Source organism: Buteo buteo, chromosome 7 (assembly GCF_964188355.1).
Source record: "Buteo buteo chromosome 7, bButBut1.hap1.1, whole genome shotgun sequence".
NCBI classification, from domain to species: domain Eukaryota; kingdom Metazoa; phylum Chordata; class Aves; order Accipitriformes; family Accipitridae; genus Buteo; species Buteo buteo.
The window spans coordinates 5,489,945-5,507,618 of NC_134177.1; the positions used below are offsets into that span (position 1 = coordinate 5,489,945).

The 17,674-nt window shown below is 39.7% G+C and overlaps 1 protein-coding gene across 1 annotated transcript in view; it reads left to right on the top strand.

Annotated features, from left to right (window-relative positions):
• LOC142032581 (uncharacterized) overlaps positions 1-17,674 on the top strand; it is a 204,933-nt gene that overhangs the window by 111,763 nt on the left and 75,496 nt on the right. The window contains exon 5 of the mRNA XM_075031353.1: positions 1,499-1,621. Coding sequence (XP_074887454.1) covers positions 1,499-1,621 — 123 coding nt within the window. The remainder of the gene's footprint in view (positions 1-1,498; positions 1,622-17,674) is intronic.

Here is a 17,674-nt window from a genome sequence, read left to right on the forward strand (position 1 = left end):
GATCAGAATTGAGCTAGTAAAGTTAAGCTCAAGCTCATCGAAGAACTAACAAACCTTGGTAAATCTTAGACTTTAACAGCTAAGGATTGCAATTGAAAGGCTCTCATCTCTCTTGCCTGAATGTGAAGTTCTTTCTTTTTTTGATTTATTTTTACAGCACCTTGTATTTCTTTTGACCAGAGTCTAACTAGAAGTTTTTTAAAAGACCGCATTTCCCCACTGGAGATGCAGAGTGCTGCTAATATGAAGTAACTGCCTGCGATTTTTACAGTCATGGTGATGCTTATCTTCTGTTGCTTAATCTTCCTCCTCCTCCTGCTTTTGTCGCTGTCTAGCCTGAATGTAATATATGATCTCTACCAGTGCCAAAGGCCTTGTGGATGCGAGATCTGTCACCTGCGTCCTCATGCCAGGCTTTGAGAAGGTGCTGTGTCCCCTTAGCCCTGGCTTTCCCCTTACCAACATGCCAAGGAGGTCTGCTCTGCCACCAAGCCAGTTCAAGACATTTGTCAAAAAATGGAAAAAAAGGAACCCACAGCCCATTATTCTTATGTAGGTTTGCTGTCCTTGCTTATCCCTGCACTGATGAATTATGTGTGTGTGTGACATTAACACTTCAGAGAGAGCAAAGCAAGCAAGAAAGCATCGCACAAGTATGTGTTCCAGAATACACAAAATCAGTGCAGCAAATACCTGCTGGTTTGTTACATTTACTATCCCATTTGATAAATTTTCTGGTTTGGAAATACTTCCATACCATCTGTTGTCTCTGATCCTGTTCAACAGAGCAGTATTACTGGCTTGATGATTTCTATTACATTTCTGCAGAAATTCTTATGTAGGGTATATAATACGTGGGTTAAAAAGCAAATGTCTTCCCTATTGATTTTTCTCTGCCACGGATAGCCTATTTACTTATTTATTTATTTATGTGGTTGTTTAATGTTCTTCATTTATAATGTGTAAAGTTCTATTTTTGCACGCAGGCAAGCACTAACTTGATCGGGTGAATAAGTAAGGTGTGTAGATACTAGTGCACACATGTCTGAAGAAAAGAAGGACCTTAATTGACTTAAAAAACTACCATCTTTCAGAGGTTTCTCATCTCTGCCATGACCACTAGAAGCAACCTAATACACGAGTGAGCCTGGTGGAAATGGCAGTATAAAGATTGTTCCTGATCTTGTTGCACACAAGTGGGAAGTTGGCGAGTTGGGTAGAGCCTGCAACTGGAGCTGGATGGACTCTGCAGCTTACCTTGCACGGAAGTGGGGGGGGGGGGGGGAAATCCCACCGTTGCCTCTCTTGGTTGAGTTGGGGGGCACAGCACTGTAGCTGGGAGTCACTGCTCCTGTGGTTGCCTTCAGGGTCCTTAGCTGTACTTCTCCATAACTTTCTCATTTTGTCACATCAGGATCATACGTGATTGTCCTCAAATAACCAGGTAACGTGGCCAGTACCCATTCTTTACTAACTGCTATATGCTTTCTTCCGACAGACGTGAATGAGTGCACCACTGAGAATGGTGGCTGTCATGACCAGTGCTGTAATACCATTGGCAGCTACCACTGCAAATGTCCAGCTGGCCAGAAACTGGAGGAGGATGGAAAATCATGTGGAGGTAATGTGTTGTACTGTGTCTCGCTGCTATTAAGAAATCAGTGAAGACATTGGAAAGGAAAAGGAGATGATAACTTTTATCTGGAGCCAACTGAAGAGCATATACTCTGAGTTGTCAAGAGTGCAGATCTTCTCATATCTGGATTATGAAGATGTAACTGTAAGAACACTTCAAAGGGTTAGGGTTTTGTTTTCTTTTTTTGAAAAAACGTTATCACTTAACCTGGATTGGATGTGCCATGTTCTGATTATGGAATTTCCACTATCAAGTTAAAAACTTGAAGAAAATGTATATGTTTGATAGCATTTCATCTGTCTCTAAACCAAAATCATCCTTATCAGAAAATACACATACATTTTTGCATTTCAATCACAATTCCACAGCTACAGATTAACTGAATGAAAAAGGATATAAAACCACATGCTACGTAAACCCATTTGTCTTCTTCCTAAGGGAAATATAAGTCTAGTCAGTGCATTATGGGGTAAAATTTGTTCTTATGCAAAAGCTTGACTTTCTGTAGAAGCAAAACATCATATAAGCTTCTGTTAGAAGGCATAATGAATTATGGTTAGACTTAAAGATGCACTGGTAAACATAGAGTGGGTGTAAGCAAGCCCGTCTGATCTGTTGACCTATAGTCACCACATTTTTTGCAGCATCACACGCTGCAAAAGGTAGAGGAGATCAGGTGTAAAGTAGCCAAGGTGTACTGTATTGCAGACCTGAGCAGTTCCTTCTTGAACTCTCCTCTAGCACAGGTAATGAATGTTTGCTGCCATATGATCTTGTGTGCACTGGCTGTGTGCCTAGATTGCACCCTCGATTGCATTTCATTGCTGCAGTAAGTATATCGTTGACTTTTTTTGATTGTCTCAAGATGAAAGGCACTAGGTAGGTTTTAATGAACTGTATTATCATCTTTTCACAAGAAACCATTTTCCCTGGCTTTTCCTGCTGCATAGCATCTCACAAATTCCCTTCTTCCAGGATTTCATTTTACCATTGTCCTTCAACTCCTTTCTTAAGATTTGTACCAAGCAATGTATTTCTTGGCTGTGGTCATATGCTTCAACCTAACTTTATAATTTATTTGGCTGAACTCCTTTTTTCACTAGAAGATGGTAGAATTATTTTCCACACCACCCTATCATTTGATATCCAACTTGACAGTGTAAATAATCTGTAGATGGTTATTTTATTTTGATTGAAGTTCTTCATTATGGTCATCCATGCTTTCATTTTGGCCTTTTGAGAGCTCAAGGCAGAAATACTATGCATGATTCACAGATTCCTGCTACTTCACCTCAGCCTTCTCTTACCTCTTTAGGGGACTGGCTTGTAATATTATTCCCATGGATGAGTGTATAGGTCTGTATGTTGATGACTACTTACAGCTTTCAGAGCTGCACAAAAGTTGTCCAAAAACTAAGTTTTTGAAAGCAGGTCCTACTCATTGTAATCCTAAATTGCTTAGTATGCAAGAGTCCGACTTCCTTTAAAATAGTTTTGTGTTAATGAGTTAGTTAAATTAGTGTTTCTTCTGCACAATTCTTCTATTCTTAAAATATACTTTAAAATCTAGTGTTTTGACATTCTTTAAAAACTCAAACAGAGCTTAAGATGTTTGATTCTTGTACTATATCCTAACCAGGAATTACAGAAGAATATATTATTAGCCGTTTTGAAGCTGCTTTTTGAAATCTTGAGACAAAAATGGAAATGTTCAATAAACTGAAAATGTTCAAGTCATAGAACAAAGCGAACATAGCGGTGACACTAATTACACCTGAACTTTTTGGAGATGATAATCATGACAAGCATATGGCTGTACTGACTTGCAAGAAGGCCATCTTCAGCCAACTTCTAGCCATCAGATGTTAAAATATAAGTAACTTAGTGGTTGATTACTACATAAGGGAAAAGTCAGCTTCCGAACAAAACTGTGTGTGCTGCTGGAAAGTGCTGGTCTTTCAGGAGATGACACTGAATTGGTGTTTTATTGATGCCTCTGCATTGCTCAAAGGGGTCACGTTGCAGGTGAGAGTAAAACAGCATCTCATTCAGGTTAGCCAGCATTTTTGGAGGAATAAGGCTTATAGTTGTTCTAGGTAGTTACATTTTTTTCTTTTTTATAGCGTCATTGTGCTTTATGTTACCCCTTAGTCTAAACTCGAGCATTAAGTAGATGGGTACTATTGTTCTGCTCCCATTATCCGTCTCATGGTTTGTTTTATTTCACTGGTGACTCAAATGGTCAATTGGTGTACAGGGTTTTTTATAAGCCAAAGTACAAATAAGGTGTATCATTAGACATGCACTGTGGAAGTAGTACAGATTTTATTCATAAGTCATTATTAGTGCAAAGATTGATACTTTTTTTTTCAGAAACAAAATAGAGCATCCTTCTGACAAAAAGTTAAGATGTTGTCAGGAAATAACTGTTTTGTTTTGGTGTTTATTTTTTTTTTTAATGTTTTTGGCTGTTTGTAGTTGTTTAATGCTAAGGAAAGGAAAGTGGATAAAAGTTCACTAATCCAACAACATAATGAAGTGTACTGCTGATTTGATCAATAATAGCTGGGGGTTTTGTAAGCAATTTTAGGAGACCCAAATGCCTAATTCCACAGCTAGAATGAACTGAGGGTGCTCAGCATCTCTATCTTCTAGGATGTCAAAGGTGCGTGCAAGACACGAGGCTCCATGAATATGAACAAGACGACAACATAGAATAGGCGAGATAATCTTGAAATAAGTTATTGCTATCAGCATTGACTAAACCTTCCCTTTCTCAGGTGGTTCTGCAGCTGGTTAGAGCCACATGGGGAACGGGATCGAGCAGCACAGCCTGGGACAGCCCACGCTGTGGGGTCCGTACTCGTTCTGAGGCCTGTAAGGATCTATTCTAACTAATTGGGGACTCTTATGGCAGAATGTATCATTCAGAGTTATGTGGTATGTAAAGTCTTACTTCACATCAGTGGAGGCATACTTACATCAAGAGGCAAGTTGTAGTAAGGTGAAGGCATGTGCATCTACATAGAAATGCCAGCCAGGGAGGTGAACTGATTAGCCTTTCAAAACTAATTATCTACATGTTGTACTGCAGATTTTACTCTCTGGTATTCATGGACAGAACTTCAGTTTTCTTATCTGACAGAGAAATATTTTCTGGCAGATAGTCACATAGGCATTACAGATTTTGACAGAAGGCTCATGCTTACCTCTCGCTCTTCGTGTGTCTGATGGATATTAATGATGAGAAAGGATTTGGATTTAAATCACTGCACGAATATTACAACAACTTAATATTTGACATTTACCAGTGTATGGCTGTTGGCTTGATTCTGTGCCCCATGCATCTGTACCGGTGTTCAGTGTTTCAGGGGCAGTCTGGTCAGCATCTGTGCGTAGATTTGCTCAGAAAGCTGTAACTTGGTCTAAGGAAGGGAGAGGAAATCTACGTGTGTGTGTGTGTGTGTAATACCTCCTTACTTGTTAAGCAGAGCTACCACTGACTTCTTATGTCAGTGAGATACGCTGTGAGTTGTATAGATATTTTCATTTAATATTTTATACTAATGCTTAACAATTCTACTCAAACATCACAAAAAGCAGAAATGGTATTTTCTGAACATAAATACCATTTTATAACTCAATTATTGGCACAAGTCCAGATCTGTAAGGGATGCTGAGGCTGCAGCTACAAAAGCATGTTTTCACACATGAATAAGCTCCAGAAGTCAAATAAAAAAAGGTTGTGACCTTATGTTAACCTTCTTTGGTAAAATGTCATTTCTTATTTATATTATTGTGCTCTCGTCTGTCAAGACAACTGAAGGAAGTTAGAGACCAATGAAGTCCTATGATTAGCTGTCGATGAAAAGAAGCTTTTATTTTACTGATTAAAGTAATATTGCAATCACTGCAACCCCATCCCTGGGGGTTTTGGTCAAACCTCGAAGCCCTGGCAGGTTTCCTGACCTTTGCCAGAGGGACTTTCAGAGCAGCTGCGTCCGGAGCCGGTGTGTGACTTTGCAAGGCCACCGCTGTTTACCCCAGTAATGTAATAGTCACCAGTGTCACTGATTTAGCCTGATCCCAGGGTCGGATGGGAACTCTCCAAACACCGTTGCCACGGAAGAGTTAATAGCTGGGCTAAAAGGAATACCGAGGGATTTGTTGAAGAGCAAGAAAGTGTTTATTAAAATGACCTCAGCATGTATTTAGTCTGTAAGGTTTGAGGTGTAACTTACTCTTGTGAAACTCTGTTTTTTTTGTCAAAGAGAACAAACATGCTAATTCTGCACTTGGACTGTTTTCCTTGCCCAACAAATCAATGCACCAGGTTTCTGCCATGTCCTGTGAAAAAAAACCTGAAGGACGTAATACCGTGCACCTCTAGGGAAATGCCAAGGAGCTTTTTCATTAATTTATTTATTTTTTTAATAGAACGGGCGAAATTAGTCCACTGGAGGTATTCAGGATGCTTTTCCATTGTCTTATCTGAGAAAGTTGCATTTGACTCATAACACTGTGGCATGCTGTGACACAGAGTTAGTTATTTTCAGAAGGAGAATAAGGAAAATAAATTCTATTTTACAAAAAAAATAAACCAAAACAACCTGGTTCTGATTACAGGTGCAACAAGTACCACTCCACGTGAACTCAAATCTTAGAGCAATGGAGTGAAGGCATTCCTAGATGAGGTGAAGCCACCCAGCCTTCTTCAGCTTTCTCTATTTCAAGACCTTGTCTTGAGATACGGAAATAAAACCAGTTGCAGGAATTGTATCACAATTATCCAATTACTTATAACTGAATTACCTTGCCCACGTAATGACCACCTCGGAGAATTAGGGGAACGGGCAACTCCATCTTGTGACCTTAACAAACCCTGGGTGAACAGTCTTGATAACTAAGATATTTTAATGTATTGGGTTTTTACAGCAATTCAAAAGGGAAGAGAAAAAGAATAGGCAAGATGAAAAGAATGGTGAGAGAAAAGAGGACAAAACCTAATTTCTGGTATTTCCAACCCCGTTGTTAGGTGCTCTTGGGTACCCTGGGACTCCAGCATGGGTTCTTACATCTAAGTCAGAAAACTCCAAGTATTTCAGTTTCAAAATACAAAAAAAAGCAGTGAAGCACTCTGTCAGAGGCCAAAGAATAAACATTTTCTTCTCCATTAGTTTGGACATCCAGAATACTGGTAGATGTCTGATCATTTGAAGGGAATTCAACAAGAAGCAATACCTGGTTTTACATTTGAATATTGTTTATTTATGGTTACTCCTACTTGTCAAGTCAGTATCTTTAGTCACAAATAAAAAGCATAATTACTGCTTTTGATTTCAGATCCCAGCTGAGAAAAATCAACAGTTCCCTTACTCCTCTTATAAAGGGAATTATATTAACTAAGATTAAGGATTAATTGTGCATTTTAAACACTATTTAGCATTATGCAGGCAGACTTCTGTGGTTTTTCTGGAGTCTATTTGATTTAGGCAGGAGAACTGCATGGTGTTTGTGCATGGGTGCAGAGGAGATCCGGGCAGAAACTACTTAAGACATTCCTAGCTACATTTGCAAACTTTATTGGGAATGTAATTTTATTTCTAGTCCTGAGTAATTCTTTTGGAAATCCCTGATTCTCATTTTTAAGCATTTGTCTCTGGCTTTTGAGAAGAAATGAAGGCTGGAGGTCATTTGTCTGACCTTTCTCATGCACTCCTGGGCTGCATTCGGAGCCAGCTGGGATCAATAGCTGCAAGAAGCTGTTGCACTCTCCTAGGCAAATAGTGTCATCTTTCTGCATTTGTCTCTTTGTGGTGGCACTACAGCAAAAAATGCGCTCAAAACAAGTAGTAAAAATTACAACAGATTCATAGTAAAGGTAACATTAACTGTAGGTTATTGGACTTTTTAAATGAATTACCTGAATCCTGATTAATGGCAAGCCCAAGGCAGGCAGGAACCTGAGCTGAATTTCGGCGGGCTCATTTCAGGCTCGCAGTGGCTGTCAGCACGTAGCGAATGCCACGGGTTGGTTTGGTCAGTCCCCTCTCATTTTGTGCACCCTCCCAAGCCTAATCCACTCAATTACACGCTGGGGACACGTGAACCCTTTCAATCTTATTAAAATGTATCATATACTAAACTCAGCAAAATCACAGTCATTTTGTCTGACCTGTTTCTCTTCAATCAGGGAAGGGTAGACACGTTACTCGGACCAGAACAGACACTTCCAACCTGTTTTTTTGAGCACTTACATGGCAGTCTTAGCCGAGAAGAGCATCTGATGCTCTGATAATGGATTTATTTTTGAATTTTAATTGCACTTCTTTAGGTTTTTCTAGATTCATGCTTGACTATTGCTTAAGTCTGCCCGCTCCTCTCTTACACACTGAACAAAGATGGCTGTGAGCTAAACTACATAATTTCTCACATCTGATATCCCTCAGGGTAGATGAACTAGCAGTTATGACAGCTTCCTCCAAAGTGAATATTGCCATTGAAGAGTGAGCTCGTTTATCCCGGATGCATGTTTTCATTGATTGGAGCTGAGGACAGGCACAGTCAGTTTTCAGTCACTTTTTAAGCAGAAGTTTTATGCAGACCAGTTGGGTAGAAACGGTTGGTGTCAAGAGCAATATCCCAATCCAAGGTTCCAAAGCAACAGCTGAAGGAGTCCTACCTGCATTTGCAGCCTTGGCTCTCAGGGCAGAATGGGGCTGACTCATATTTCAAGAATTCAGTGGTTATTTCAAGATAATCTTGGTAAATCCCTTTTTTCCATGGAGGAAAAAATCTCTTTTTTTCCATGGAGGTTTTTTTCGTGTCTAGAGTTTTCTCTTTGAATGCTTAATTCATCTGCAGCATTTTAATAACAGCCTTTTGCATAAACAAACCATACAACTGGCAGTTTAATTTTCAGGTTACGTACGGTTTACACAGGGTTGGGTGTAGTGCAGCTTATCGGCATGTCACGCGTTTCCTTCAGCGCATCTTCTGCTGTGTTCCAAAGCAGCGTGTTTTTTAAAAAGCACAACGTTATTCGTATACCACAGAAAACTGGCACTGCATTCTGCATTTCGGTTATCAGATGAATTATTGATCACTGATCTGACACAGCCTGAAAGGGAAAAATTGTTTCTAGATGTCACAGGCCTCCCAGGTAACAACAAACGAAGAGTCCCATCTCTACGGCGTCTGCTGGTCTAGTCCATATGGTGCTTGAAAGCTCACCGTGCGTCACAGCTGATTATAGACTCGGCACATGGGCTGCTTCCCCAAGGCTTCCAGCTCCTGTGTCTTCCTCCGGGATCTGAAAAGCCTCACACAGGCTCTACCAGCTGGAAGGAAATACTAAGTGGGAACTGTAACTTGCTATTATCTTTGGAAAGGAGTGGTTGTGTAAAGAGCAGGGAGAATGACAGTAATCCCCTTCACAGGTTCTCTGCGCGTGACTCCAGGTCTTGCAATTGTGAGTTTGTGCAGAAAGTTGGGTGTGAGCAAACATACTGGCCTGAAAAATTTTCTTTGTCCAAACTGCTCGGTGCATAAAGCTTTATTGATCAGCTTTTGACAATGAAAACATCTAAGGTTTGGAAATATTATAGTATTTGCTATACCACTCAGGGATTTAATGTTCTTTAATTAATGCAAGAGCTTTGAATAGTCAGATGAAAAGCACTGTATAACTATATGAAAAGGCTGTTATTGTCCAGACAAAATATAATATTTAGAAATAATATGACAAAAATGATAGACTGCAGTACAGACATGTTTTGAGATATTTCTGGGGCTCTGATTAGTTTATATCAGCTAGTTTCTAGCATTTATGACTACCACCAAAAGGCAGGTTATGGAGAATGTTAACATTCCACTGGGCTGATTGACAATAATTAGTTTATTTTAAAGGAAAGGGAAGAAGCATGGTATTGTTGCAGTTGACTAATGTGAATTAAAAGCTAGGTAATCTTTTCTGCAATTACAGAGATACAATGATTGCCGTTGTCAGAGAAGAAAACACACTCGTACTTTTAAGAATCATTGTGTAGGAAGAGCTTTGCAAGCCTGAAATTGAAGCTCTGGTCATGGTCTCCAAAATTACCGTTAGTAGTAATTTTATGCAGAAGCAAGACTTTTGAATACTTAAATTATAGCTTGTTTGTAGCAAGGTATTTACCAGCAAATATAAGCATCTTATAAACAGCACATGAGTCATCTTGGTGTTCATTTTGAGCACATCGAAAATGTAAATTGCAACTGAATTATTCTTGTGTAGAGAGGCAAGGCTTCGAAACCTTCAATTCATACTTTAAATGGAAATTATGAGAGGAAAAATGTGCACATTTGCCTTTCAGTGGAGAGTATTGTGCAGGGTAACTACTGCTTTTTCTATAGCTTTGCCTACAGGCTACGTAAACAAGGACTAATGGCAGATACAGAGATAGGAAGAAGTACAACTCCTGAGTGGTGTTTATATTCTTCTTTAGAAGCATTTAATACCAGTCTTCCCTGGGACAACTAATAGAAATCCCGTGTTTTATTGAAATGCCCGTGGATTTTACGAGCCATCTGATATATCCTTAAAAAGCTTTAAAACAATTTGTGATAAAATCTAAACCAAACAGAAATCTGTCAGCTTCCCTGTTCAAAGCATTGGCCCAAAGGAAGCGATCCAGACGTGACTGTCAGCAATATAGCAACTGCTGGGAGGGCTACAGTTCATTATTAAAAGATCAGTAGTTTGATCAACATCATATTGGATTACTCAAACTTCAATTACATGAGTACCTGAGGGCTTTAGCTGGGATTTATTAGAAGACCAACTTGAAATAAACCTGCCGTTGTTGCATACCGGATCTTTGAAAGACTCACCTGAGAACCTTGTTAACAATTACTATCCCAAAAGAGACTCAATGTCAGCCAAGGAGTTCAAAAACAACTAATAAAAATGGAGCAATCAAGTGATTAATTTGATGTCATTTTTAATCTTGGGAAGAGGAAAAAAAGGAGGGGAAAAAAAAAAAATCTTCTGTGCCTGGTGACATTGTTCATTAGGATCCAGCTCTGGAAGTTGGTATGGACAGGTTTGGGATGTGTTAATGCCACTTCTCTCTTTTTGTGGTTGAATCTCTGCAGAGTCACAACTAATATATGGCCTAAGGAAGCAGAGCAAGAAATTCTGTGTAAGATGCTGTCTTTTGCTCACTGGGGGTTTCTGTTGGACAACGGCCTGGAGTTCCAATAGCTCCAGTGGGGGATTGACGCTTGTGGTGGCTTCTTGAGAAAGGGGCCTTATGAACTAGCGGCTGTAGAGTAACGTCAGTGAGCCAGTTTTTACAGAAATGGAGTGGATTGTGCTGTGGCCTCGTCTAGGTAAGATTGGCAGAGAGGTGGACTTTGGTGGCTGAATGGCGTTGTCCCTCCCGGTTTTCCTAGTCCCGCATAGCCTTGGCACTGCAAGTGCAGTGCCAGCATTGCACGTGTTTCACGTGTTGAAGAATACAGTTCTGACTGGTGATTGCTCCTCCCAAACCGATTATTCCCAAGATTGGTTTATGTTCCAGTCAGTTTGCAAGATGAGTCTATCCATGTGATGTCTTAAAGCTTTTTACCAACCCAAGTAGGACATTTGTCACAAATAGCATTCATGTTTCTGACCAGCAGAGTGTATGTACTGTAAGCTGGAAACATCAAATTATGAAGGTATTTGCATGATTATCGTTTTCTTTTGCATATTTTACCTACTGTGTGTGGAAAAGACATTTCTCTATGCGTTCTGCTGTAGTAAAGACACTTACTGAGCTCAGCAAGTGGGCATTAATATTGCTGCTAACACAAACCAGATGTTCTCATCAGATCAGTCATTTCTCTTTTTATTCCATAACTGTTTTTTCAAGCTGTCATATCCTGCCGAGAGAAGATGCTGATGGCCCAACGTATAAACCTCCTTAGTACGTCTCAGATTTGAATCTGTGCAAGGAGTTTGGGCTGTTTCATGCTGTCGCTTATTAAGTACATTTCCTCATAGAGATCCTTTCCTCCTTTGCCACCCTCCCACCTCCCAGCATGGCCTAACTGAATTGTGCTGAAGAACTGTATTTAAAAATTGATAGCCCCACAACAAATTTTCCATCTGCTATTCTGCCCCACGTCAGAAAAACTTGCAGGAGCGTTGCAGCGAAGCTGCTGATGCTAGTGATCTCAAAGCCTTTCTCCTAAGCAGAAATTACATAAAACTTTAATTATTATGTTTCAGCCCACACTGCTGCAGTGCACAGGCAAAAGGTCTTCTTCCAACTTCACTGTTTACAGCTGGTACATTCACTTCTTTTCCACAGGAAACAGTAAAATTAATGAGGCTGTTTTCTTCAGTATATAAACATTTTTGAAGATTATAAGTTATGCGTTTGTCTGGATTGTCATTCTTCAGATTGTACTCCCTTGTTATTTCATGTGGTCATTCACTTATCCTCATGTGGTCATTCACTTATCCTGGCACCAGTTTTCCACTGTGAGTTTATGTCCATCTGTGTGGATTTCATATGGATGTGAATTGGAGCCATCAAGGGTGTACAGTTGCCAAAACATCTATTAGTATAACCCCACTGTAGAGGCTGGTAACCTTATCAGTCTTCCTTTTTGGCTTTACTTTGCTGAGATGCTGTGTACTACTCTGAGATTTGGAAATGGATCGTTCTTTTTTGTTCTAAAGACTCAGAGTGGAGAAAAATGTACAGATCTGCTTTGTGAAAAGATGGAGAAAAGTATTTCGTTGTGGCTGTGTGAAAACGTCATACTGTTGTCTGAGGTCGGTCCGTGAAATTATCATGTTCCTTACTTTAATTCTATACCCTGATTTTCTTGCAAATTATCTGGCCTCAATAATTGCTTAAAACTCATATATATATATAAAAATATATATGTGTCTGTGTGTGTATATTTAATGAAGAATGCCTTGAAACTCTAATTAGGGCTGCTTGACTCCAAAGCAGTTTACATATCACAGGCTTACACAGCTATCAAACAGATGCTTCTCCTTTTTTTCATTCAACTGACATTTTCATTTTCTCTGCATATTTTGAGGACTGAGCAGTGATGTGTTTTGACTCCTGAGGCTACAGACGATATCAAAATGAGGATTAGAAATGAAGCTTTACCTGTCAATTAAGTTGTTAAGCTTGTCCTCCACAGCATCTACACTTTCAAATGGCCTGTTTATTGAATTTGAAATAGTTTTCATTCTTGACCTTGTTTAAATTGAATGGACAGTTCTAATTATAATCTTCAGAGTTTTCAACTGCAACATATGGTTTGCATATAGAGTTGTGGATGAGGGGCTCTTGGCTGTTTATTGAGCTAAACCCCTGTTAAATATCTCGGGAGAGATTGGCATGTCAGGCATTGAAAGTAAGCAGAAATCAGCACTACAGATATTGGTTGTTTTTGTCTTTTCACATCACTCTGTCCAGGAGATCTACTCTTGAGGGACATCTGAGAAATGAACTGTGATTGTGGGATCCAGTCATTGGTGAGGATCGAGTCACCACTTTCAAAGGTTGTATTGTGCCAGTCTTCACATGAAAGCAATATTAAAAAAAAAAAAAAAAGTAAAAAAAAAAAAGTCCTAGAGCATCTTTTTCCCTGATATATTCCTCCCCCGTCCCGACAATGAATTCAAATTACGAGGTTCTTTGGCAAATCAATGTCGTTCTTTCAAATCATTTGTGGCCCCCACTAATAAGGTTGCATGACATCTCACAGCAATTTATTAATATATTTATTCTCCAATAAGGCCAGTGACAGATCAGGAAATTAAATCCAGGCCTTTAAGACTTGATCAGGTGGATTGGCCTTTTCAGTGCTTCTAGAAGTCTCCCCAAAAGTGGATTGTGGGGCAGCTTGCACTGGGCATCTGTGCTGGAAGCAGCTTTCCACAGCCGCTCCATGAATCTCCCCAAAAAGCCATACCTCAGCGATGCCTCTGTCCTCTTCCCTCCTTGAAAGCAGTCATCGAGAAATGCATCTCCCTTCAGACCTGGACATAAATATTTATTACCTAACACAGACATAGTCCCATAGATGACTCTGCTGTTCAGCATTTCACAGTGCCATGGTCTCTGTCCTTTGGTGTTCTCGGTATAAAGACAGATAAACCAGGGGTGACAGAAAGGAAACCCGACCTAGACACAACTAGAAGTCATTGAAGCTACCTGGAAAAATCTCTGAAATCTAGGGCAAGGTACCCAACTACAGGGTAGAAAATTTCTCTCCGCAATGTGACCAAATCACTGGGGAGGTCTAAAGGAAGGTGATGGACTGAAAGACAGTGGATCTGGTACAAAAAGCTTTGGTTTTTTTAATGCCATCGATTTTCAGGGGAAGGTGAACAATCAGATGACTTGGAAAGTCTGTTTGTGCATGGCTAATTGGCTAGCCCTGCCGAAACAGGTACTGGTTAAAGCTGCTTTGTCCTTAATCCCAGGTAAAGAAGAAACATAGTGGAAAACTGGCTGCTCTAACAAGGTTTCTCTTTCATTGTGGAGTCGGTTTGCAGGGACTAAATTGGGTAAGGAATCTCTTAAGCATGCCTTTTAACCAATCTCTTACCAGATGTGACATGCTTCTTTCAGTCCGGTTTGCTGAAGCTATTCCATTAATTAATTTTGTTGTAGCAGGCTTGCCTCAGACACCTGTGACTTACTGAAATTTAAGTAAGCTTCAGCAGTGATTGGAGCTAACCTGGGTGACTTTGAACCGGAGCAGACAATGGATGCTCATATAATCCATTGGAGGGGCCAGGAAAGGGCAGAAACAAATAGCTGAGGAGCAAAAATAAAAGCCTAGGAGCTCTAACAGTTCAAAATGACCCAGCTGGCTCTGCAAGAGCACATTTATCTATGCTGAAAGCTGTTTTAGGAAGGTGTTTTAACATCAGGTTCTAGTAGACCACTCGAAAGAGCTTGTAGCATATTTATGGGTTTTTGTGAAGCATAAAAAAAGCCCTAGACTAGGGATTTTGCAATTTAAAATCTCACAGCTATCAAAAATGGCTCTTTGCTGCTCAGTTGGGTTCAATCAAACAGAAATATGGTTTTTATTAATATGCACAGAAATTTTGCTTTTTCTTGTTGAATTTTAGGCTTTGTTTTTGACCAGACTTTAAACCTGTATTTTCCTTCCTAGAGTCAATACAAATGTCAAACTTCCTTCCTTGTGGAAAAAAATGGACAAATATTTTTCTAGCAACAGGAGTTTCAAAATTCCTCTAATCAAACTTTCAAACCCTGAAAACTGCTTTAGTGTTAGTAAAACAGGAGAGATCCTTTTAAAAACTTCTGCTGCAAGAGCAAATTATGTCATGCTTAATAGCGAGAACATTTGTGAGTGGATTCACACCGGTTGTCAAATTACGGACATTTTCAAACTCGAGACTTGGGGAGACTATGTGAGTTAAAGGAAGCTGTGAGCTGAATCTGTCATAAATTTATCTATTTATAGCAATAGCGGGTCTTATTTTATGTTTCACTTCTTTTATAAAAGTAATTTCTGACTTTTGTGATCAGCTTATGAATGGCTGGGAACCAAGCCTGTTTCCCTTCCTTCCCTTAAGTATATAAATTATTTAATTTAGAAACACACTAAATTAATGTGTAAAATCCGCCATGTAAATTAGTGGGGAAAGACCATATGATATTTTCACTTCATAACTCGTGTGAGGTTTAAACATCCTTTGGAATATATAAAAGAGACTAATCACAGTGCCGTTACAAATAACAGAAGGGAAAGCACTGTCATACATCTTTGTTGATTTTTAAATATCATGTTAAATAGCAAACAATAAAGGAGTTCTCATGTCAGATGTACTAAATGATCTACAACTGAAGAGACTAGGAGAGCTAGTCAGGGCAAGGGAGTGGTAAGCCAGATTTTTGTTAATTTATTTCCAAATAAATGTTTGAGTTGAACAGTTTATCCGCTTGCGGTAGTTTTAAATATAGCCACTTAAGGTTTCTCATTGTGGTTCTTTACATAAGACCCAGTCTTCTCTTCTCTGTTTCTCTATCATCACCATCATTACTGACTAATCCTCACAATATTGTGTGGGGAGCAATGACCCACAGAGCTCCCTGGGTAAATAAGAGACAAACCCCTGATTTTACTGAATTTTAAGATAATGCTGCAAAGAGCAGGCTGTGCTTCCTCTTTCCGGTCATGATTTTTTGATAAATAATTACTATAATTATTTTTAATTATAATCTGACTTTAAAAACCATCAGCATAAACCATTCTCTAAGTAAATGCAAGTAGGGGTTTGTGTTTCTCTGCATCTGCTGGTTGCATCCTTTCTGCAGTGAGCTGGGGGGATTGTGGTTAATGGAAAATGGAAACGTGTGTGTGTCATTCATTCCGATTTTATGTAGTATTTCTTAGGCATCTGGTAAAAAGGGTGTAGTTACGCTTCTGTGAAAGTCATTTGGGCCAGATCTGCAGATGGTATTGTGGTGTTTCGCGTCCCTGCGTGCAGGCGATGGTTCTAGCATGTACCCAGAACATGTTTCTTACATCAGCTCCCAGCTGGACAGAAATCTTTTTATCCATATCAAGCCTCTGGTGTTTGTGGGGTGGGCAATGCTCACAACTGTTTGGTCTCTGCCTCACTTCATGTTGTTCTTTACTTGCCAAAGTAAAGAGTTTTTGCCAAAATATAAATAAATAAATAAATATATAAAAAATATCCTCAAATGATGAGGTCCCTACTGTCCAATTCTGGTTTCTTTCTCTAGCAGTGCCTGGGCACTGTGAAGAGGAAATTTCTTCTCTGCTTCTCTATCAAAAAGTCCTGGCTTCGAACAGTTATCAATCTGTGCGTGTTTTTACAGTGAAGGGACAGAAAGCCTGTTCATTTGTCACCTAAAAGAAATGCCATTTGCTCCGTGAAGCTAGCTGGGAGGTAAACCTTACTCTGTCACCCTGTGCCTGCTTAGATCTCACACGGTGATCTTGACAAAGTGCCCTTGATGTGAATGCCATCCCTGGGATACTCTTGGTACATCACCTCTCTTTCTATTCAGGATTCTCAAAATGTTTGTGCCATCATTGGCTTGGCCAGCCCAAAGAAGAGAACTCAGGTCTGCAGTAGAAGCTGTATTTTAAATAACCTTACACCTTTCATTTTACTAAAAATGTGCAAGCAGGAAAAGTGTGCAATAAACAATATTAGAAGACCGTTTAATCTTGTACTTTCAAAGCAGCTGCACAGAAGGCACGTGAAAAGCAATAAAAGTTGCAAATAATGACCTTGTGAAGAATGCAGTGCTTTAAAAAAGAAATTTAATTAGAAGGATAAGCAGGCTTGCCTTTTGGTATTTCCACAGGCACATTGAGATGTGAAGTGGCAGCTGTCCTACACCAGAGCCCAAATATATGTGTATGCCTACAGAGGGTCATGGATGCATCATTGCAGACCTATGGGAGAGCGGGTGATGCGTTAATCGTGGGAGTAGTTACTGCAGAAATTTCTAGACAGGTTCCTTGGAAAAAAAAGATTTAAAAGCAAAGAGGACTTGGGATTGCATGAAGCACCTGTCCAGTGGTTAAAACAGGGACAAACATTTCTAGGTCCCTTTGGAGGCCTGTGACCATTCAGGTATTTGTTATGTGCAGGTTTAAGGATTTACCCCGTTTGCAGTATGAGCACAAGTGCCTTTGGCAACACCAGCTCCCCTCTGTTCGGAGGTGTGGGAGCTGTGGCTGCAGCCTGCTTGTGACCTGCAAGTGGTACTGGGCTGTTGCAAGTGGAGAACTTAAAAACTGGGAGTTGAATATCAACCCCCTTGCTTATAAATCTGTCTTGCACAATATGGCCAGAAAAGAGAGGAAAGATCATAAAAATAGAGAGGATACTGCAAACACTAAGCCCTACTGCCATCAGAACTCGGCTGTTTTTTCTTTTAGGGTTTAGTTTTGCACATTGTTTACGTTTCTTAATGGTTTAAAAAGCTAAGCTGTTTGTTAGCAGGGATCTGGCAACATCTTGCT